Source organism: Salmo salar, chromosome ssa22 (genome assembly GCF_905237065.1).
Source record: "Salmo salar chromosome ssa22, Ssal_v3.1, whole genome shotgun sequence".
Lineage (NCBI taxonomy): Eukaryota > Metazoa > Chordata > Actinopteri > Salmoniformes > Salmonidae > Salmo > Salmo salar.
In genome coordinates, this window is record NC_059463.1 from 15,436,023 (window position 1) to 15,459,385 (window position 23,363).

The 23,363-nt window shown below is 45.0% G+C and overlaps 1 protein-coding gene across 8 annotated transcripts in view; it reads left to right on the plus strand.

Annotated features, from left to right (window-relative positions):
• The window catches only part of itpr1b (inositol 1,4,5-trisphosphate receptor, type 1b), a 161,724-nt gene that overhangs the window by 56,927 nt on the left and 81,434 nt on the right, over positions 1–23,363 (plus strand). For 4 of the 8 annotated variants that reach the window (XM_045705334.1, XM_045705336.1, XM_014166422.2 and 1 more), the window contains 21 exons: positions 1,572–1,691; positions 1,895–2,089; positions 2,270–2,521; positions 2,639–2,780; positions 2,877–3,030; positions 3,248–3,438; positions 3,646–3,778; positions 4,012–4,066; positions 4,176–4,341; positions 6,020–6,184; positions 6,292–6,363; positions 6,508–6,645; positions 6,849–6,974; positions 7,088–7,288; positions 7,452–7,703; positions 7,902–8,027; positions 8,344–8,472; positions 9,844–9,964; positions 10,164–10,348; positions 19,643–19,791; positions 21,100–21,211. In XM_045705334.1, coding sequence (XP_045561290.1) covers positions 1,572–1,691; positions 1,895–2,089; positions 2,270–2,521; positions 2,639–2,780; positions 2,877–3,030; positions 3,248–3,438; positions 3,646–3,778; positions 4,012–4,066; positions 4,176–4,341; positions 6,020–6,184; positions 6,292–6,363; positions 6,508–6,645; positions 6,849–6,974; positions 7,088–7,288; positions 7,452–7,703; positions 7,902–8,027; positions 8,344–8,472; positions 9,844–9,964; positions 10,164–10,348; positions 19,643–19,791; positions 21,100–21,211 — 3,184 coding nt within the window. Of the gene's footprint in view, positions 1–1,571; positions 1,692–1,894; positions 2,090–2,269; positions 2,522–2,638; positions 2,781–2,876; positions 3,031–3,247; positions 3,439–3,645; positions 3,779–4,011; positions 4,067–4,175; positions 4,342–6,019; positions 6,185–6,291; positions 6,364–6,507; positions 6,646–6,848; positions 6,975–7,087; positions 7,289–7,451; positions 7,704–7,901; positions 8,028–8,343; positions 8,473–9,843; positions 9,965–10,163; positions 10,349–19,642; positions 19,792–21,099; positions 21,212–21,957; positions 21,994–23,363 lie in introns of all 8 variants that reach the window. The other 4 variants (XM_014166417.2, XM_045705335.1, XM_045705333.1 and 1 more) reach the window with 2 other exon arrangements.

A 23,363-nucleotide genomic window follows, 5' to 3' on the forward strand; every position in this document is an offset into this window, starting at 1 on the left:
TGCTGCTGGCGATATGAGAACCATGCTGATCCAAGGGTCTGGATAAAGGGGGCTTTTATTGGGGTCTGATGGAGCTGGGAGGGGGACTGTGTCGGGACTGGAGCCTTCTGTTTCCAGCAGCACAGGGCTGTAGCAGGTCACTGAGCCTGAATAAGCCTACTCTGGGAGCCTGTACTGTGGATATTGGCTAGTGCACTGTTGTAGACCCCGTAGTTTTCAAGTTAATGTCACATGCCTTTCAAAACCCAACAATGCAAGAATCAATAACAATGTATTATTAGGAAAAAAACACAAGAATATGAATTACACAATGAAATAAGTGCTCACCCCTCCGTTTCCTGTAGTCCACGATCAGCTCCTTGGTCTTGCTGACGTTGAGGGAGAGGTTGTTGCTCCGGCACCACACTGCCAGGTCACTAACCTCCTCCCTAATAGGCTCACTCATTGTCGCCGGTGATCAGGCCTACCACCGTTGTGTTATCAGCGAACTTGATAATTGTGTTGGAATCGTGCGTGGCTACACTTTCGTGGGTGAAGAGGGAGTACAGGAGGGGACTAAGCACACACCCCTGTGGGGCCCCTGTGTTAAGGGTCAGCGTGGCGGAGGAGATGTTGCCTACCCTTACTACCTGGGGTTGGCCCATCAGGAAGTCCAGGTTCCAGTTGCAGAGGGAGGTGCTCAGTCCCAGAGTCCAAAGCTTGGTGACGAGCTTGGAGGGGACAATGGTGTGTAGTCAATGAACAGCATTCTCACATAGGTATTCCTCTTATCTAGGTGGATGAGGGCGGTGTGGAAAAATTGAGATTGCGTCATCTATGGATCTGTTGGGGTGGTATGCAAATTGGAGTGGGTCCAGGGTGGCTGAGATGGTGGAGTTAATGTGTGCCATAACCAGCCTCTCAAAGCACTTCATGATTACAGAAGTGAGTGCTACAGGGCATTAGTCATTGTGGCATGAAGCCATAGAATTCTTAGGAACAGAAAGCATTGTGGTCATTTTAAAACGTGGGAATTACAGACCGGGGCATGGAGAAGTTGAAAATAACTTGCCAGCTGTTCTGCGCATGCCCCTAGAGCACACCCTGGAGTACCGTCGGGGCCCACGGCCCTGCGGGTGTTGAACTGATTAAAGACCCTTCTCACGTCGGCTTCAGAGAGCGAGATCACCCAATCCTCACACCCGGCTCAATGTTGTTGTTGTCAAAGCGTGCATGCATTGAGTTTGTCTGCTAGAGAGGCATCGTTGGGCAGGGTTGGGTCTTCCTTTGTAATCAGTAATGGAATGTAGCACCTGCCACATGAGGCGGGCGTCCGAGCCTGTGTATTATGATTCGACCTTATTCCTATATTGTCCTTTTGCTCGTTTGTTGACTCTGCGGAGGTCATAGCAGGACTACTTCTTCCTGTCTTCGGCCGTAGCATCAAGGTTGTCTACGATAGCTCTGTGTGCGGTAGCCCTGTTCTTCAGTTTAGCACCAACGTCAGTGTTAATCCAGTGCAGTGGTGTTTGCCTCCTAGGCAGCAGGGCCTGTATGTTGACCATCCCCTTCTCTTTGACCCTCATCTCCAGGTTTCTGGACTACCTGTCTGATCTTTGTGTGTCCATGAACAAGTCCATCCCAGTGACTCAGGAGCTCATCTGTAACGCCGTGCTGGACCCATCCAATGCAGACATCCTCATCGAGACTAAGTAAACCCCACTAAAAACATGAGTGTGGGTGTGTGCGTGTTTGAACATTATACTGATGCTTTCTAATTAGATTGGCTCCAATATAGTGTTATTAGTAATGCTGTTGATTATGAAAACAAAGACCGACGTGTGTTTCAGTATTCATTGTTTTCTGCAGTTACTTTGCACTATGTTGACTGTCTGTTTTATTTGCCGCCGACCAGGCTAGTTCTGTCGCGCTTTGAAATTGAGGCTGTAACAATGGGGGAGAATCCCATAGAGACGGAGGAGGATGAGGAGGAGGTGTGGCTCTTCTGGAGGGACAACTGCAAGGAGATCCGGAGCAAGAGTGTCAGAGAGTTGGCCCAGGACGCCAAGGAGGGCCAGAAGGAGGACCAGGAGGTGGTCAGCTACTACAGGTCGGGGATTAGCGCCTTACAGGGTTCAGGAGGAGTTAAGGTTGGATTATGGGTGCAATGACATGTTTGGATGTACAGTATGTAAAAGCATATGGGACAGTTTGATTGTCTATGTACATAGCTTGCTTTCAGACTAATACCCCGACCAGATGTTAAAGTATGCTCCTCTGCCCCCTGCAGGTACCAGCTGAATCTGTTTGCGCGGATGTGTCTGGACCGTCAGTACCTGGCCATCAATAAGATCTCTGGCCAGCTAGACGTGGACCTGATCCTGCGCTGCATGTCTGACGAGGACCTGCCCTACGACCTTAGGGCATCCTTCTGCCGCATGATGCTGCACATGCACGTGGACCGCGACCCCCAGGAACAGGTCACGCCAGTCAAGTACGCACGCCTCTGGTCCGAGATCCCCTCCAAGATCGCCATTGACAAGTGAGTGGGGTTTATGAACGTGTTGTTAGGGTCCTATCAGCGATATTCTGCATTACCTAAGCTCATCTATAGGCTACCTCTGAGCCTTTACACAAGAATGTTCTCTCACTTTCTAAGCTACGACAATGATGGTACCACCAGAGATGAGATCAAGGAGAGGTTCTGCCTGACCATGGAGTTTGTGGAGAACTACCTGATGTCTGTGGTGTCTCAGAACATCCCTTTCGACGACAGAGAGAAAAACAAGCTCACCTTTGAGGTAGGTTTCTCTGGAAACATCACAAAGTGTCAACCAGAGAGAATGTATCATATGGGGAATTATCTCACTTCCGTTTTCACTTTTCTCTGTTAAAAGGTAGTGAACCTGGCAAGGAACCTCATTTACTTTGGCTTCTATAACTTCAGTGACCTGCTGCGACTGACTAAGATCTTATTGAACATCTTGGACTGTGTTCATGTCAGCACCATTTACCCCATTACCAAGCTGGAGAAGGGAGAGGAAAAACAAGGTGAACACCCGGCTTCTTCCTGTCTGTCAATTGGTATTGGCTGTTACTGATGTAGTGTAATTGAGGTGCACTCTCTCGCTCTCAATACCCTTCCCTTATATGAGGAATCATGTGGGAGTTAATTAGGTTCGGTTATTGTGTTGTGTGTGAGTAAGCACCCCTGTTCAACTCTGAGGTGTGTGTGTGTGTGTTTTTGTGTGTATGTGTGTGTCCACAGGCAGTAATGTGATGAAGTCTATCCATGGGGTGGGGGAGCTGATGACCCAGGTGGTCCTTCGAGGGGGGGGCTTCCTCCCCATCACCCCCACCCACCAGCCGGAGGAGGGTGTGGTCAAGACCCAGACAGAGCCGGAGAGGGAGGACATCATGGTGATGGACACCAAGCTCAAGATCATCGAGATCCTCCAGGTAACGTCTTCCCCTGTCATCTGGCCTTTTATATTGATTTTCCCATGTTATTTACAAATATCTTGGCTTTGATTTCCCATAGTATCAAATACAAATGTGTGGAACATCTAGATGAAGGACATCTTTTTCTCAGTATGATTATTCTTAGTGGTGAGCTCCGAAGCCTGGTGTTTTAACTAACTGATGTGCTCTGTTCCTGCCCGCTAGTTCATTCTGAATGTGCGGCTAGACTACAGGATCTCCTGCCTGCTCTGTATCTTCAAGCGAGAGTTTGATGAGAGTAACCCTCAGGGTGATAATACACCGTCTGGTGCTAGTCAAGATGGAAATAATATGACAGGTCAGCATACTGAAAACCAAAGCCTTGCCTTTTCTTTCTTACTGCTTTTACCCTCAAGCTACGGACACTACAGACATAACAGATTCCACGTGTCCTTACACCCTTAGTATTTGTATTACATTTTTATTTTCAGATATTTATCAAGTTCATTTGTGGTGTCGATGGTTTCCAAAGTGAAGTATAGCCTGCAAACGGGGTTCACAAGAATGTAAATGCTTTATTTGTTTTGTTAGGGTCTCTAGATTTTGAGAACATAGAAGAGCAGGCAGAGGCAATCTTTGGAGGAAGGTAAACCCTCTCATTTTAAAGCAATGCAGTGTCAGTCTCCATAAAAGGACTGTTTTTAAGACTGGGATACTCAGTCCCCAGTGTCTGAGCCTGGTGTGTTGTTGTGCAGTGAGGAGAACACCCCTCTGGACCTGGATGACCATGGAGGGAGGACCTTCCTGAGGGTGCTACTGCACCTTACCATGCATGACTACCCTCCCCTGGTGTCTGGGGCCCTGCAGCTGCTCTTCAGACACTTCAGCCAGAGACAGGAAGTCCTCATGGCCTTCAAACAGGTAGGCCTCCGAACAAAGAACTCACAGGTCCACAAGAACTCACAGGTCCACTGTATCAGTTCTCCGCACACTCATCAAGAATCGTATCTTTAGTTAGAAAGGCATCATATGAATGAGCATTAAAGTCATTTGATTACAAGGCATTTAAAGGCCTAGCTTGCTGTGGAGATTAAACTTAAGTCTTAACCTCTATGGGCTAGGTGGGGACGCTTGCGTCCCACCTACGTAACAGCCACTGCCAGCCTGTGGCGCGATTTTCAAAACCTTAAAAATCCTATTACTTCAATTTCTCAAACATATGACTATTTTACAGCCATTTAAAGACAAGACTCTCGTTAATCTAACCACACTGTCCGATTTCAAAAAGGCTTTACAACGAAAGCAAAACATTAGATTATGTCAGCAGAGTACCAAGCCAGAAATAATCAGACACCCATTTTTCAAGCCAGCATATAATGTCACCAAAACCCAGAAGACAGCTAAATGCAGCACTCACCTTTGATGATCTTCATCAGATGACAACCCTAGGACATTATGTTATACAATACATGCATGTTTTGTTCAATCAAGTTCATATTTATATCAAAAACCAGCTTTTTACATTAGCATGTGACGTTCAGAACTAGCATACCCCCGCAAACTTCCGGGGAATTCGCTAACATTTTACTAAATTACTCACGATAAACGTTCACAAAAAGCACAACAATTATTTTAAGAATTATAGATACAGACCTCCTCTATGCACTCGATATGTCCGATTTTAAAATAGCTTTTTGGTGAAAGCACATTTTGCAATATTCTAAGTACATAGCCCAGGCATCACGGGCTCGCTATTTAGACACCCGGCAAGTTTAGCACTCACCATAATCATATTTACTATTATAAAAGTTTGATTACCTTTTGTTGTCTTCGTCAGAATGCACACCCAGGACTGCTACGTCAATAACAAATGTTGGTTTGGTCCAAAATAATCCATCGTTATATCCGAATAGCGGCGTTTTGTTCGTGCGTTCCAGACACTATCCGAAATAGTAAAGAAGTGTCACGCGCATGGCGCAATTCGTGACAATAAAATTCTAAATATTCCATTACCGTACTTCGAAGCATGTCAACCGCTGTTTAAAATCAATTTTTACGACATTTTTCTCGTAGAAAAGCGATAATATTCCGACAGGGAATCTCCTTTTCGGCAAACAGAGGAAAAAATCCCAAAGGCGGGCGGTCGGGGTCACGCGCATAAGCCCGTGTCCCTTGATCGGCCACTTGAGAAAGGCGATAATGTGTTTCAGCCTGGGGCTGGAATGACGACATTCTGTTTTTTCCCGGGCTCTGAGCGCCTATGGACGATGTGGGAAGTGTCACGTTAGAGCAGAGATCCTTAGTAAATGATAGAGATGGAAAAGAAGTTCAAGAAATGGTCAGACAGGCCACTTCCTGTAAAGGAATCTCTCAGGTTTTGACCTGCCATTTGAGTTCTGTTATACTCACAGACACCATTCAAACAGTTTTAGAAAATTTAGGGTGTTTTCTATCCATATGTAATAAGTATATGCATATTCTAGTTACTGGGTAGGAGTGGTAACCAGATTAAATCGGGTATGTTTTTTACCCAGCCGTGTCAATACTGCCCCCTAGCCCTAACAGGTTAACTGAGTTATATCCCTTCCTCTTCCCTTAGGTCCAGCTCTTGGTGACCAGCCAAGATGTGGACAACTACAAGCAGATCAAGTCAGACTTGGACCAGCTGCGCTCCATCGTGGAGAAGTCGGAGCTGTGGGTGTACAAGAGGCAGGGGGACGATGACGGAGGGGACGGACCTTCAGAGTCCGACCATAAAATGAAGGTATTGCGTCAAAACTTCCTAACGATTATTGTACATCTCAAGGATTTTTTATGGGATGCTTCACATGAGTATGAACAAGCTCTCATTCTAACTCTGTCCATGTGCAGGGGGATTCAGGCAGCTCTGACAAAAAGAAGGAGGAAAGCAACAGCAGTTACAACTACAGGGTTATGAAGGAGGTACCATCTTCTTCTTCATTTTCTCTCATCTCTGAGTTGGCGGTGTAAGGAGTCATTGCCTTCACTCTTTTAAGATGTTGCCAGTCGTTAGAGATGTATAAGGCAGAAAGTCTCTGAGCCCCTTCTCTCTTCCCCTGTGTTCAGATCCTGCTGCGGCTCAGTAAGCTGTGTGTCCAGGAGGGAGCATCGGGGAAGAAGAGTAAGAAGCAGCAGCAGAGACTATTGAGGAACATGGGAGCCCACAGTGTGGTGCTGGAGCTACTGCAGATCCCCTATGAGAAGGTACTGGAGAATATGATGGGCCAGACCTTTACTCTCAAAACATCCCTTTATAGACTGACCAAAAAGGCATGAAGAAAACACTAGAGCATTTATGCCACAGAGTTGTACATAGGCTTGGTCAATCATTTCATTTGTGGAAGGTTTGAATGATGGCTGCAGCTCTTTGGATGTGTGTCTGCCTGTACTTATGATGAACACTCCAGGGCGAGGACGTCCGCATGCAGGAGATCATGAAGCTGGCTCATGAGTTCCTCCAGAACTTCTGTGCAGGGAACCAGCAGAACCAGATCCTGCTGCACAAGCACATCAACCTATTCCTCAACCCAGGGGTGAGTGGACTTTCCTGGGGAAAGGGTTAGGGCTGGGATGAACCAGTGGTACTCCATTCTTCCCATACCAATAAGTCCACTAGTTTGATGCTTCTATTTCACCTTCTCTTCAGATTCTGGAGGCAGTCACCATGCAGCACGTTTTCATGAATAACTTCCAGCTGTGCAGTGAGATCAACGAGCGAGTGGTGCAGCACTTTATCCACTGCACCGAGACGCACGGCCGCCATGTCCAGTACCTCAAGTTCCTTCAAACCATCGTCAAAGCCGAGAACAAGTTCATCAAGAAGTGTCAGGACACCGTCATGGCTGAGGTGGGACACCATAATTACCGTGCACACATGATTCTAATGCAAATGAAACACATGCATTTTAGCAATATAAACCTGCAATACTACCCAAACAAAAATGAATTCAAATCTATATCGTGTGTCAGCAGCATCTGATAACTACAGTCTCTGTGTTCCTCCTGCTCAGCTGGTGAACTCGGGCGAGGACGTCCTGGTGTTCTACAACGACCGTGCGTCCTTCCAGACCCTGGTCACGATGATGCGGTCGGAGCGGGATCGTATGGATGAGAACAGCGCTCTGAGGTACCACATCCACCTGGTAGAGCTGCTGGCTGTCTGCACCGAGGGAAAAAATGTCTACACTGAGATCAAGTGTAACTCTCTGCTGCCTTTGGATGACATAGTGAGGGTGGTCACCCATGAGGACTGCATCCCTGAGGTGAGTGATTGACCGAAGAGCTAAAAGGCATGCATTGGTAGTCTACTGAAATGATGAAGAGCCTGGTGTACATGTTGTGTTCATGTGACTCATTTGAACATTTGCTTCTTGCAGCAAGTTAAATGGCCATTCTGGGCTCTTGAGATAATTATGTACTTAGGCACCTATGAAGTTGTTCATTCCCAACTTTTTCTCCAGGTGAAGATAGCCTACATCAACTTCCTGAACCACTGCTACGTGGACACAGAGGTGGAGATGAAGGAGATCTACACCAGCAACCACATGTGGAAGCTCTTTGAGAACTTCCTGGTGGACATATGCAGGGTAAACAAACACACATCACCTCTCTTCCATATCTCATGGCTAGTCAACAGACATGCTGGTGACATGTTACTGAGACCTTGTTGATAGTCTGCTGAGCATTCTACAGGGATACTCTCAAAATAAAGTTAGCTTTATATGTTCTCCTGGGAGTGTTCTGCTGAGAGGCAGTGTGAGATCACAGCGTGGAGTAACAATATTCTATCCTCCTTCCTGTGAGGATCCAGGAAGTGTGATCCAGTGAATGCTCACCCATTACCCACGTCTGTCTGGTGAGTGAGTCAGGCTAACCTTGGTTGTCCGTGTCTGCTATCTGTAGGTGTGCAACAACACCAGTGACAGGAAGCATGCAGACACGGTTCTGGAGGGTTATGTGACAGAGACAGTCATGAGCATCGTCACCACCTTCTTCAGCTCGCCCTTCTCTGACCAGAGCACCAGTCTGCAGGTAACCATGACCACCGTAACATATAACACTAAATAAAAGCAGTTGAATGGTGGATATTCTGTTGGGTGAAATATGGTCATCAATCATTTTCTGTTGATAATGATCTGTGTTAACTTATCATTTTCTAAAAGGCATTAATGAATTCCTCGTCTGTGTGGAAGAAACATTATCCCCAAAGGCTCTACACTGACAGTTAACATGTAATATATGACATTTTGCTTCAAATAGCTGGCACGTCAGGTGTTTGTAAGTATGAGTAAAAGTTCCACTGTAATTGGTTTTCCATCCCCTGGGTGTGTTCCTTACCAGCAGTCATAGAGTAGCCAGACGTTTCCTCAATGACTGGTCTTCACAGAACTGAGTCAGCACCTTCCAAGAATTCTTTACAGATGGCGTGTGCAAATGCGTTAGAATCCTCCCCTCAGTTCCTTCCCAAATCTTTAGGCTTGTTTTCACAAGATACATGGGATGTGTGTTTTCTGGGAAATAATTGCAAATGTCACGTAACGAATGGTAAATCACTCTGTGGCCTACTATAAATGGTTGGGGTGTATGACATGTGGAGGGGAAGACTTGTCCACTTCACTCTAAGGTTTTTGCAATCACTCCTGGAGTTGTCTAGTAATACCAATTCCTGTAAGGAACTAGATTTTTGTGTAGACTTTATTAGGTTTAGTTTCTCTTATAGTCATTTCCACATCCTTTCCAACCCATTTCCTCCACCATCCCACATCCCATTAGACTCAATACACCAGTTGATGTGAACCGCCTAATGATATTCATTCCCTTCTCTCCCATGACAGGCAAGCATTCTGGGAAAGATAACTGAGGTATACAGTATATTGTGCCGTAGGTTTGTGTGCAGCTGGTTCACAGGGTGTTGCTTCGTCCTGGTGGTAGCGGTGATACTGTATGTTTTAGACATTGGTCTAGTAGTTGGGACCTGAGCTGATTCTGGTGATAACCAACATGCATACTAGAAGTGTTAGACCCTCTTACATACTGTATGTTATAGCACCTTTACAGTACATACAGTTAAAGGTTCGAGAATTGTACGGGTAAACAGGAGAAAACGCTTTGAAACGTAAATAAACGTTCAGGTAATACTTTCTCGGTTTCAAAGGTTTTCTCTGATTTCTTCCTGCTGAACATGACTCAATTTGTGTCTGATGGCACCCTCGAGTTGGGGAAACTGGGTTCTAGAAATATGGTCTGTGATAAACCACAAAAGCCTTTGTTGATCACTGCTGGGGATTTTAGCTTTGTTTAATGTGCAGCTTCTGACTTGTCTTTTGACGTCTTGTCTACTGTCTTTACTTCCTGTCTGTCTGTCTGTCTGTCTGTCTGTCTCTCTCTCGCGCTTTCTCTTAGACTCGTCAGCCAGTCTTTGTACAGCTCCTGCAGGGGGTGTTCAGGGTATACCACTGCAACTGGCTCAACCCCACTCAGAAGGCCTCCGTTGAGGCCTGTATCAAGGTGCTGTCTGACGTGGGTAAGATACCTGTAATTGGCCTCCACCTCTTGCCCAAACACTGTCTTGATAAAGTCAGAGAAATACATCTTCTTTGTAGTCACAAGCCAATGAGCTCATTTTATCTGTCATCTAGAAGAAAAAAATACATCTTTAAATTTTTTTTTTTTTAAACGAGCATCCCTCTTAAGTTTGCGTCCTACTGTTTCATTTCACACAGCCAAGAGCAGAGCCATCGCGATACCAGTGGACCTAGACAGCCAGGTGAACAACCTGTTTGTCAAGTCCAACAACGTGGTCACCAAGTCCATCTTGAGCTGGAGACTCTCCGCCAAGAACGCCCCCAGGAGGGACTCCAACGCCACTGCGTCCGTTAGCTACAGGAACATCATAGAAAGGCTGCAGGTGAGGATTCAGGAATACAGTGCCTTCAGAAAGTATTCACACCCCTTGACATTTTCCACATTTTGTAGTGTTACAGCCTCAATTTAAAATGGATTACATTTAGATTGTATGTCACTGGCCTACACAGAATACCACATAATGTCAAAGTGGAATTATGTTTTTAGAACATTTTACAAATGTAATAAAAAAGGAAAAGCTGAAATGTCTTGAGTCAGTATGTATTCAAGCCCTTTGTAATGGCAAGCCTAAAGTTCAGTAGCAAAAAATGTGCTTAACTAGTCACATAATAAGTTGCAGGGAGTCACTCTGTGTGTAATAATAGTGTTTAACATGATGAATACCACCTCTCTTTACCCCACACATACAATTATCTGTAAATTTCAAACACAGATTAAACCACAAGAAACAGGGAAGTTTTCCAATGCCTCGCAAAGAAGGGCACCTTATTGGTAGATGGGTAAAAAAAAAAACATTGAATATCCGTTTGAGCATGGTGAAGTTGTTAATTACACTTTGGAAGGTGTATCAATACACCCAGTCACTACAAAGATACAAGCGTCCTTCCTAACTCAGTTGCCGGATAGGAAGGAGACTGTTCACACCAATGGTGACTTTATAACAGTTACAGAGTTGAATGGATGTGATAGGATAAAATTGAGGATGGATCAACAACATTTTAGTTACTTCACAATAATGACCTAAATGACAGAGTGAAAAGAAGGAAGCCTGTACTGTCACGGCTTTCTTCGTCGGAGGACGATATAGCGAAATCGTCGTCCGAAAAGGTGGACCAATATGCAGCAGAGTTGGTGTTCATTTTCTTAATTTATTAACAAACGTTGAACACGAAAAAACAAGAAAACAATAAGTACGACAAATGACAGTTTTGCAGGCTAACAAAAACACGCAATGCAAAAACAATCTCCCACAAATCCCAAACACAAACACACCCTAATATATGGGACTCTCAATCAAAGGCAAAGAGAAAACACCTGCCTTCAATTGAGAGTCCCAACCCCAATTAATCAAACATAGAAACACAGACTACCTAGACTAGACATAGAATTACCTAAACATAGATCATAACCCGGAAATACTAAATCAAACGCCCTTTTCCCAAAACACCACCCTGAACCACATAAAACAAATACCCTCTGCCACGTCCTGACCAAACTACAATACCAATTAACCCTTATACTGGCCAGGACGTGACATGTACAGAATAAACATATTCCAAAACATGTATCCTGCTTGCAATAAGGCACTAATAATAGTAATACTGCAAAAAATGTGGCAAAGAAATTAACTTTATTACATTTACATTTGACATTTTAGTCATTTAGCAGACGCTCTTATCCAGAGTGACTTACAGTAGTGAATGCATACATTTCATACATTGTTTTTTCCGGTATGTCCTAAATACAAAACGTTTTGTTTGGGGCAAATCCAACACAACACATCACAGCGTACCGCACTTCATATTTTCAAGCATGGCGGTGGATGCATCATGTTATGGGTATGGTTGTCATCAGCAAGGAGTAGGGTCTTTTTTTAGGATAAAAATAAACGGAATAGAGCTAGGCACAGGCAAAATCCTAGAGGAAAATCTGTTTCTGTCTGCTTTCCAGCAGACACTGGAAGAACAATCCCGCTATGCCCTCAGATGAACGATCAAATAAGCAAAGCGTCAATACAGGACTAAGATTGAATCCTACTACACCAGCTATGACGCTCGTCGGATGTGGCAGGGCTTGCAAACTATTACGGACTACAAAGGGAAACCCAGCCGCGAGCTGCACAGTGACGTGAGCCAAATGCCTTTTTGCTCACTTCAAGGCAAGCAACACTGGAGCATGCATGAGAGCACCAGCTGTTCCGGACGACTGTGTGATCATGCTCTCCGTAGCAAATGTGAGCAAGACCTTTAAACAGGTGACCATTCAGACAAATTATCAGGGCATGTACTCAGAGCATGCGCGGACCAACTGGCAAGTGTCTTCACTGACATCCCTGACCAAGTCTGTAATACCCACGTGTTTATAGCACCATAGTCCCTGTGCCCAAGAATGCGAAGGTAACCTGCCTAAATGACTACCGCCCCGTAGCACTCACGTCGGTAGCCATGAAGTGCTTTGAAAGGTTGGTCATGGCTCACATCAACACCATCATCCTGGAAACCCTAGACCCACACAATTTGCATACTGCCCCAACAGATCTACAGATGACAGAATCTCAATCGCACTCCACACTGCCCTTTTTCACCTGGACAAAAGGAACACCTACGCTATGTGAGAATGCTGTTCATTGACTACAGCTCAGTGTTCAACACCATAGTGCACACAAAGCTCATTACTAAGCTAAGGACCCTGGGAATAAAACCCTCCCTCTGCAGCTGGATCCTGGACTTCCTGAAGGGCCACCCCCAGGTGGTAAGGTTAGGCAACAACACATCTGCCACACTGATCCTCAACACCCGGGCCCCTCGGGTGCATGCTTGGTCCCCATCTGTACTCCCTGTTCACCCACGACTGCGTGGCCAGGCACGACTCCAACACCATCATTAAGTTTGCTGACGACACAACAGTGGTAAGCCTGATCACCGACAACGATGAGACAGCCTATAGGGAGGAAGTCAGAGACCTGGCAGTGTCGTGCCAGGACAACAACCTCTCCCTCAGTGTGAGCAAGACAAAGGAGATGATCGTGGACTACAGGAAATGGAGGGCCGAACAAACCCCCATTCATGTCGATGGGGCTGTAGTGGAACGTGTCGAGAGTTTCAAGTTCCTTGGTGTCCACATCACCAACATGGTCCAAACACAAGAGGGCATGACAACACTTTTTCCCCCTTAGGAGACTGAAAAGATTTGGCATGGGTCCCCAGATCCTCAAAAATGTCTACAGCTGCACCATCGAGAGCATCCTAACCAGTTGCATCACTGCCTGGTATGGCAACTGCTCGGCATCCGACCGTAAGGTGCTACAGAGGGTAGTGCGTACGGCCCAGTACATCACTGGGGCCAAGCTTCCTGCCATCTAGGACCTATATACTAGGCGGTGTCAGAGGAAGGGGCAGAAAATTGTCAAAGACTCCAGTCACCCAGGTCATAGACTGTTCTCTCTGCTACCGCACGGCAAGCGGTACAAGAGCGCCAAGTCTAGGTCCAAAAGGCTCCTTAACAGCTTCTACCAAACTATAAGACTGCTGAACAATTCATTAAATGCCACCCGGACTATTTACATATACCCCCCCCTCTATTTTTACACTGCTGATACTCGTTGTTTATTATCAATGCATAGTTACTTACCCCTACCTACATGTACAAACTACCTCAAATAACCTGTACCCCCGCACATTGACTCAGTACCGGTACCCCCTGTATGTAGCCTCCACATTGACTCAGTACCGGTACCCCCTGTATATTTATTTATTTATTTTTTATTTCACCTTTATTTAACCAGGTAGGCAAGTTGAGAACAAGTTCTCATTTACAATTGCGACCTGGCCAAGATAAAGCAAAGCAGTTCGACAACATACAAAAACACAGAGTTACACATGGAGTAAAACAACATACAATCAATGATGCAGTAGAAAAAATAAAAAATAAGACTATATACAATGTGAGCAAATGATGTGAGATAAGGGAGGTAAAGGCAAAAAAATGCCATGGTGGCAAAGTAAATAAAGTATAGCAAGAAAAACACTGGAATGGTAGATTTGTAGTTTGAAGAAAGTTCAGAGATAAAATATAAATAATATGGTGCAAAGGAGCAAAATAAATAAAATAAATAAATACAGTAGGGGAAGAGGTAGTAGTTTGGGCTAAATTATAGATGGGCTATGTACAGGTGCAGTGATCTGTGAGCTGCTCTGACAGCTGGTGCTTAAAGCTAGTGAGGGAGATAAGTGTTTCCAGTTTCAGAGATTTTTGTAGTTCGTTCCAGTCATTGGCAGCAGAGAACTGGAAGGAGAGACGACCAAAGGAGGAGTTGGCTTTAGGGGTGACCAGAGAGATATACCTGCTGGAGCGCGTGCTACAGGTGGGTGCTGCTATGGTGACCAGTGAGCGGAGATAAGGGGGGACTTTACCTAGCAGGGTCTTGTAGATGACCTGGAGCCAATGTGTTTGGCGACGATTATGAAGCGAAGGCCAGCCAACGAGAGCGTACAGGTCGCAGTGGTGGGTAGTATATGGGGCTTTGGTGACAAAACGGATGGCACTGTGATAGAATGCATCCAGCTTGTTGAGTAGGGTATTGGAAGCTATTTTGTAAATGACATCGCCGAAGTCGAGGATTGGTAGGATGGTCAGTTTTACGAGGGTATGTTTGGCAGCATGAGTGAAGGATGCTTTGTTGCGAAATAGGAAGCCAATTCGAGATTTCACTTTGGATTGGAGATGATTGATGTGAGTCTGGAAGGAGAGTTTACAGTCTAACCAGACACCTAGGTATTTGTAGTTGTCCACAAATTCTAAGTTAGAACCGTCCAGAGAAGTGATGCTGGACAGGCGGGCAGGTGCAGGCAGCGATCGGTTGAAGAGCATGCATTTAGTTTTACTTGTGTTTAGGAGCAGTTGGAGGCCACGGAAGGAGAGTTGAATGGCATTGAAGCTCGTCTGGAGGGTTGTTAACACAGTGTCCAAAGAAGGGCCAGAAGTGTACAGAATGGTGTCGTCTGCGTAGAGGTGGATCAGAGATTCACCAGCAGCAAGAGCGACATCATTTATGTATACAGAGAAAAGAGTTGGCCCAAGAATTGAACCCTGTGGTACCCCCATAGAGACTGCCAGAGGTCCAGACAGTAGGCCCTCCGATTTGACACACTGAACTCTGTCAGAGAAGTAGTTGGTGAACCAGGCGACGCAATCGTTTGAGAAACCAAGGCTACTGAGTCTGCCGATGAGGATGTGGTGATTAACAGAGTCAAAAGCTTTGGCCAGGTCAATGAATACGGCAGCACAGTATTGTTTCTTATCGATGGCGGTTACGATGTCGTTTAGGACCTTGAGCGTGGCTGAGGTGCACCCATGACCAGCTCTGAAACCAGATTGCATAGCGGAGAGGGTGCGGTGGGATTCGAAATGGTCGGTAATCTGTTTGTTGACTTGGCTTTCGAAGACCTTAGAAAGGCAGGGTAGGATGGATATAGGTCTGTAGCAATTTGGGTCAAGAGTGTCACCTCCTTTGAAGAGGGGGATGACAGCAGCTGCTTTCCAATCTATGGGAATATCAGACGACACACAAGAGAGGTTGAACAGGCTAGTAATAGGGGTTGCAATAATTTCGGCAGATAATTTTAGAAAGAAAGGGTCCAGATTGTCAAGCCCAGCTGATTTGTAGGGGTCCAGATTTTGCAGCTCTTTCAGAACATCAGCTGAATGGATTTGGGAGAAGGAGAAATGGGGGAGGCTTGGGCGAGTAGCTGTGGGGGGTGCAGTGCTGTTGAATGCAGTAGGGGCAGTTAGGTGGAAAGCATGGCCAGCCGTAGAAAAATGCTTATTGAAATTCTCAATTATAGTGGGCTTATCGGTGGTGACAGAGTTTCCTATCCTCAGTGCAGTGGGCAGTTGGGAGGAGGTGTTCTTATTCTCCATGGACTTTACAATGTCCCAGAACTTTTTAGAGTTGGAGTTGCACGAAGCGAATTTCTGTTTGAAAAAGCTAGCCTTGGCGTTTCTAACTGCCTGTGTGTATTGGTTTCTAACTTCCCTAAAAAGTTGCATATCGCGGGGGCAGTTCGATGCTAATGCAGAACGCCACAGGATATTTTTGTGTTGGTTAAGGGCAGTCAGGTCTGGGGAGAACCAAGGGCTATATCTGTTCCTGGTTCTAAATTTCTTGAAAGGGGCATGCTTATTTAAGATGGAGAGGAAGGCATTTTAAAAAAATAACCAGGCATCCTATACTGACGGGATGAGGTCAATATCCTTCCAGGATACCAGGGCCAGGTCGAATAGAAAGGCTTGCTCGTTGAAATGTTTCAGGGAGCGTTTGACAGTGATGAGTGGAGGTCGTTTGACCGCTGACCCATTACGGGTGCAGGCAATGAGGCAGTGATCGCTGAGATCTTGGTTGAAAACAGCAGAGGTGTATTTAGAGGGCACGTTGGTTAGGATGATATCTATGAGGGTGCCAGTGTTTGCGGCTTTGGGGTTGTACCTGGTGGGTTCATTAATAATTTGTGTGAGATTGAGGGCATCAAGCTTGGATTGTAGGATGGCTGGGGTGTTAAGCATGTCCCAGTTTAGGTCACCTAGTAGCACGAGCTCTGAAGATAGATGGGGGCAATCAGTTCACATATGGTGTCCAGAGCACAACTAGGGGCCGAGGGGGTCTATAGCAGGCGGCAACGGTGAGAGACTTGTTTTTGGAGAGGTGGATTTTTAAAAGTAGAAGTTCAAATTGTTTGGGTACAGACCTGGATAGCAGGACAGAACTCTGCAGGCTATCTCTGCAGTAGATTGCAACACCGCCCCCTTTGGTCGTTCTATCTTGTCTGAAAACGTTGTAGTTAGGGATGAAGATTTCAGAGTTTTTGGTGGACTTCCTAAGCCAAGATTCAGACACAGCTAGGACATCCGGGTTGGCAGAGTGTGCTAAAGCAGTGAATAAAACAAACTTAGGGAGGAGGCTTCTAATGTTAACATGCATGAAACCAAGGTTATTACGGTTACAGAAGTCATCAAAGAGAGCGCCTGGGGAGTAGGAGTGGAGCCAGGCACTGCAGGGCCTGGATTCACCTCTACATCCCCAGAGGAGCAGAGAAGAATAAGTATGAGGGTACGGCTAAAAGCTATAAGAATTGGTCGTCTGTGACGTCCAGAATAGAGAGAAAAAGGAGCAGGTTTCTGGGGGGCGATAAAATAACTTCAAGGTATAATGTACAGACAAAGGTATGGTGGGATGTGAGTACAGAGGAGGTAAACCTAGGCATTTAGTGATTATGAGAGAGATATTGTCTCTAGAAACATCATTGAAACCAGAAGATGTCATAGCATGTGTGGGTGGAGGAACTGAGAGGTTGGATAAGGTATAATGAGCAGGGCTAGAGGCTCTACAGTGAAATAAGCCAATAAACACTAACCAGAACAGCAATGGAGAAGGCATATTGACATTAAGGAGAGGCATGCTTAGCCGAGTGATCAAAGGGTCCAGTGAGATTCAGACAGCTAGCCGGGCCATAGGTAGCAAGCTGGTGGAAGATGGGAGGGAGGTCTGTTTTTAGCCACCTCGTGCGTTTCCGTCTGTGGGTTAGTGGGGTTCCGTGTGGAAGGGGGGACCAGTCCAAGTTGGCAAAATAGTTAGTTATAGTGGCCCAAGAAAAGTGTCCGATAGACCTATTCAGATCGCAGCCGAAAAGACAGCTAACGATTAGCGGGCCGCAGATGGGCGATCAGGTTACGTCGCGACGGAGGGGCCAGTTGGATAACTCCCTCGGGCAGATAACGTCGGTGGTCCAGTCGTGAAGACCCGATGGGGCTCCGCATCGGCAGTAAAACGGGTCAGGATAGGTGAGTTGTAGCCCAGGAGACACTTCAGCTGGCTAGCTCAGGAATAGCCCAGGAGTGGCTGACGGAACTCTTCAGCTGGCTAGCTCCGTAATAATGTGTGTTAATTCCGTGACCGACGTTGCCAATAGTCACTCAGGTAGCAGCTAGTCAGCTGCAAGATCCAGGTGTAAATGTCCAGAGCCTGCGGTAGAAACCGGGGAAAGGAGAGAGAATAGGTCCGGTATGCTCTGGTCTGAGTCGCGCTGTACAAAAACTGGCGATAGCTTTTCGAGCTAATGGATAGCTGAGGACAGCTAACCGTGGCTAGCTGAACTTCAACGTTAGCCAGTGAAAATGGCTAAACACTTGCTAGCTTCTGTTGTGGAATTCAGATGAGGTAAATAATACTTTCTTTTTTAAATTGGTGAGGCGGGTTGCAGGAGAGTGCTTTGAGGTTGAGTTTTTAGAATTAAAAAATATATATATATAAAAAGATAAGTGAAGAAAAATTTTTTATGTAAATATATATATATACACGGGACACGACAAGAGGAGGGTAGAGGACGTCTGAACTGCTACGCCATCTTGGAAGATATCCCTCTTCCAAGATATATATAGCCTCCACACTGACTCAGTACCGGTACCCCCTGTATATAGCCTCCACACTGACTCAGTACCGGTACCCCCTGTATATAGCCTCCACACTGACTCAGTACCGGTACCCCCTTTATATAGCCTCCACATTGACTCAGTACCGGTACCCCCTGTATATAGCCTCCACATTGACTCAGTACCGGTAACCCCTGTATATAGCCTCCACATTGACTCAGTACCGGTACCCCCTGTATATAGCCTCGCTATTGTTATGTCATTTTGTGCTACGTTTTATTGTGTTACTTTAGTTTATTTAGTAAATATTTTCTTAACCCTATTTCTTGAACTGCATTGTTGGTTAAGGGCTTGTAAGTAAGCATTTCACAGTAAGGAATACCTGTTGTATTCTGCCATGTGACAAATACAATTTGATTTGATTTGAAATTCACCTTTCACCAGGACAATAACCTAAAACACAAAGCCAAATATTCACTAGAGTTGCTTACCAAGACAACATTGAATGTTCCTGAGTGGCCTAGTTTCAGTTTTGACTTAAATCGTCTTGAAAAACTATGGCAATAATTGAAAATGGCTGTGATGAATTGACCAGTTCCCAGAAACAGAATTCATGGAACTGCATTAGTAAGGAATGACCTGTAGTCCCCCAGAAAGCTAATCTAGTGTGTGTGTGTTGCAATTTCTTTGTACCCACCACACTGTATACAGTAACTCTACCAGAATCCCTCCCGCCTTCCCTCCCAAGACAATGTCTACATCAACACACAATGTGATGCAACTGTAACAGTTTTCTTATTTCCATGGAGTTTATCATGACTCTGACTCATGGGCATATAGAGCAGGGTGAGGGAAGTTGAACTGGGCTGGTCTGTTTTCGAGGTTTTTGGTAAGCCGTGGTCTACTTCTGCTTTTATAATTGTTTTTCTAGTGTGCAGTCTGAGACAATAAGGTCACAAAGTTCACCATAGTGTTTTTCAGTTTTGTCAGCTTCCCTGTACCTTGTTTGGTCACGACTTCAAATGTAAGAGCTGGAATCCAGGCCCCAATCTCATACAGTTCAGTTGGGCTTCATCTAGACCTACCACTGGTGTAACACTCAGTGTGTCAATGCCCTGAGTGTGCCTGTGCCCTGTCTGTGTCCTATTACCTCTCTAACCATGCCTTTCTTCTGCATTGCTCTGTGTTTAAGGACATAGTGTCGGCTCTAGAGGACCGTCTGCGTCCTTTGGTCCAGGCTGAGCTATCTGTCCTGGTGGATGTACTGCATCGCCCAGAGCTACTCTTTCCTGAGAACACAGACGCCCGCAGGAAGTGTGAAAGCGGTGGCTTCATTTCCAAGTAAGACTCATGTGCCCACTAACCACTGCAAGCCACCCACCTCCTTGACATGCTGACTAACAATGGACGTGCCTCTTGCTATGTCCAGTGATGAACCACAGTCTGCAATTTTCTTAGAAATGGAGAAAAACAAATTCCACAGCAGTTGTAAACCAAATGAGGGTTTAGCTACTAGAAATTGATCTAGCTGTGGTTTAACTGGGAAGTCTGCACATTCTCCTGATACTGTCTCAATGTTGGGGAATGCATTGTGCTCTTTCATACTGTACCTGCCGTATTGTAACTAGAGTTGGGACACATCCCGTACATTTTCCATTTCAGTCATTTAGCAGACGCTCTTATCCAGAGCAACTTACAGTAGTGAATGCATACATTTCATACATTTGTTTCCCATACTGGTCCCCCGTGGGAATCGAACCCACAACCCTGGCGTTGCAAACACCATGCTCTACTAACTGAGCCACACGGGACACACCGTACAAGTGTACAGTAACTGAATCCGTCATTGATCCGGGCATGCTGCTCCAGACATGCTACTGTAGTGACCCAGGGCTTTGTTTTCACATGTCCTGCCCTGAACCTACTGGAGCTCTGTCTCCCTCACACAGGGCTCCCTCCCTCCCTGCCTTACACAGGCCAGGCCATTCCTGTGTCTGTTGTGTTTGATAAGGGCTGAGATTGGATTACTGGGCATGAGGGCGGGCGTCTGGGCTTTTTGAACAGGTGCCGGCTCAGGGATTTGCCTACTGTAAAGGGCCGCAGGCAGGGGGGGTTAATGTGTGGAGTAGCACGTGAGATACCACAAGTTCACACTGATTCAGGACAAGGACTTACATTTCAAAGGTAAAACAGTACAGTACTAACCGTAATATGTACAGTAGAATAAAATGGGACCTTTAGGAAAGCCTGTATGCCGGGAATAAATCGGGTCTAATGGTTTTCATTGAAGTGTTCAGACTCATACACATGATTGATCATTTGAACTGAAATGCTCCTATCAATGAATACAAGTCAAACACAGCACCTGATCTGATTGACAGCACCTCTAAGACCCACGTGAGGTCAATCTCTACTCCAAGCATTTATACCCAATAATGAATTAAGCCAATCAATTACGATATATCAAGCAGACATAATATTATCTCTTAATTACTCAAGCTTAACAGTAAGTACTGTAGGGGAGGCTCTCTGAAATCAGGGTTTGTTACCACTGAAGTGGTTTTTTTGGGGGGGGGGGTGTACAGTTCAGTACAGTGCAGTATGTGTGATACAGCTCTCCTCCTGTCCCTGTCCCTGTCCTCTGCCCAGGCTGATCAAACACACCAAGCAGCTACTGGAGGAGAACGAGGAGCGGCTGTGTATCAAGGTGCTGCAGACTCTGAGGGAGATGATGACCAAAGACCGTGGCTATGGGGAGAAGGTAAATGGCCGTCTTCACCACCACCTCACAATACTTCCCTTGTCCTCTCTACACTGGGTTTTATCATGAGGGGAAACCGAGTGCTGCTAAGAGGCCTGGTATTCTGTAGCTCTTTACAGAGGTCAATGCAGAGGTCAGAGGTTAACAGCAAAGCTGGAGGTTAAGTTTTCCTCTGCTGCCCTTTGCCTTCCCCCCAGATGATACTGGTAGTACATTATGTCTGTGATGGATGGGATGAGTCTTTTGGTTTGGTTTAAAACCTACAGTAGCAGCTGCCCTTCTGCAGGAATAAGATGCCAAGGGTGTGTATATATGGTATCCTCAGTGCTAATCATATTGGCACAGTCAGACACACAAATAAACCGCAACAGATTAGTGTCCATCTGAAAATGACTTGTCTATGTTTGGTGGTTGGGGACAGTTCCAGTATACTTTAACAACACCAGCATGTTGTAATTGAACTTTAACTCTAATACACCATTAACACTAATACAGCATTTACTGTATGGACTGTAAATGACTCTCTGTACTAATCTCTGATTAATGACCTTGGTTCGCTCTGCTTTCTGTTCTGTTGAGCGAGACCAATCCATTGCTTTGAAATGCAGTAACCTGTGTGTTTTTACTAACTGACTGACTGACTGACATGGTGTGGGGTTTCTTACCGACTGTTTGTCTGGTTTCAGCTGCCTCCCCTCCTCCTAACCCAGCTCTACTAACTCTGCCTGTATACTCTTCTCTTCCAGCACATTGCCTTTGATGATGAGATGGATGTGGCTGAGGTTGATCATTTTCCTTCTTTCGTTAGGTTTCTGTCTCGTACTAGTCGTGTGGTGTAGATAGATGTGCCTGAGCTAGTGGTTTTTCTGTCTTGTTATGTGCTGCTGACTTCAGAGTAGCTGCTAGTTTCCGTGTGTGTTACCGTGCCACTAGCATGCTAAGCACTTTTTGGTGTTGCCAACTTGCTATACTCCAATGTGTCTGTATTGTAGTCAGACCTGGGTTCAAAATACTCAATTCACTCCCATGCATTTAACCCAGGTATCAGAAAATAGTATTTGAAGTATACGAAAGTATTCGAAAATACTGTCAAATACAATTTGGCAGACTATTTGGTTTTTACAATTAACCATTCAAATACTCAAATAAAAGTACTTGTTTTGGGCTGTGTGTTTGAAAATACTCAAATACACCAAAAAAGTATTTTAAATGCCAGATGGTTTGTTCCAAGAAAAAAGTGCCTTTTGCGTCCCTTCAATATTTTAAGTAGAAATTGTGCACCAATATTGCAATTTAAAAGCCTTTTGTATTACATGACGTGCCCTTTTAATATAGACCACATGGAGAGTTTAATAAACCTGATAGTTAATATGAATAAAGATTTGCTAAAGTGCCAAAATTCTATATTTTGACATGTCCCTCTGTGACTTCTAGGATTTTAACCCACTTAACCCCATAACGTCTCCAAGTTTTCACCATCATTGTAAAGCCCTAGTTATTTTGTTGCTTTAACAAAGCCATATCTGAAGATGATTATTTATTTCATGTGATTAGTTATTCATTTACGTCTGTCCTTCATTTTAAGGTCAACCCTGTCACGTGAACTGAACTCTTGTTTTAATATGATGAAACTTATTTTTTTTTTACTAAAGAAACACAACATCTAACAATCAAATCATAGTGTAGAAGCAGGTGAGCTGGTTTCTACTATTTTGAGCTATTTTCTAGTGTTTTGAGGTGGAAAAGTGAGGGGTTGGGCATAACACATCAACCAGTAGACAGGCTACAAATGTTTTAACAATTTTTTTTTTCTGTAAAGTTTGCATTCAACTGCCCTTCCCTGTTGTACAAAACAAGCTTCCATTCACCCTGTCACAAGGGGATTTATGGATGATTTATGATGAAATTGTCAACCCTGTTACGGTCAACCCTGTTACTTTATTTGGCACTTACTATAGTCGTTTTTTTATTTAACTTCTTGAGATGGAAAACACATTTTTTAAATTAAGTTTAACATATACACATTAGGTGAACAGGACATGTGAAAATGAGGTGAAATCATATAAATATATCTTTTTTACCAAGTTACACTACTCAAAAGGCACCCAATTGGTGGAACGACCCAGATACAGAAGTCCATGTATTTGAACGC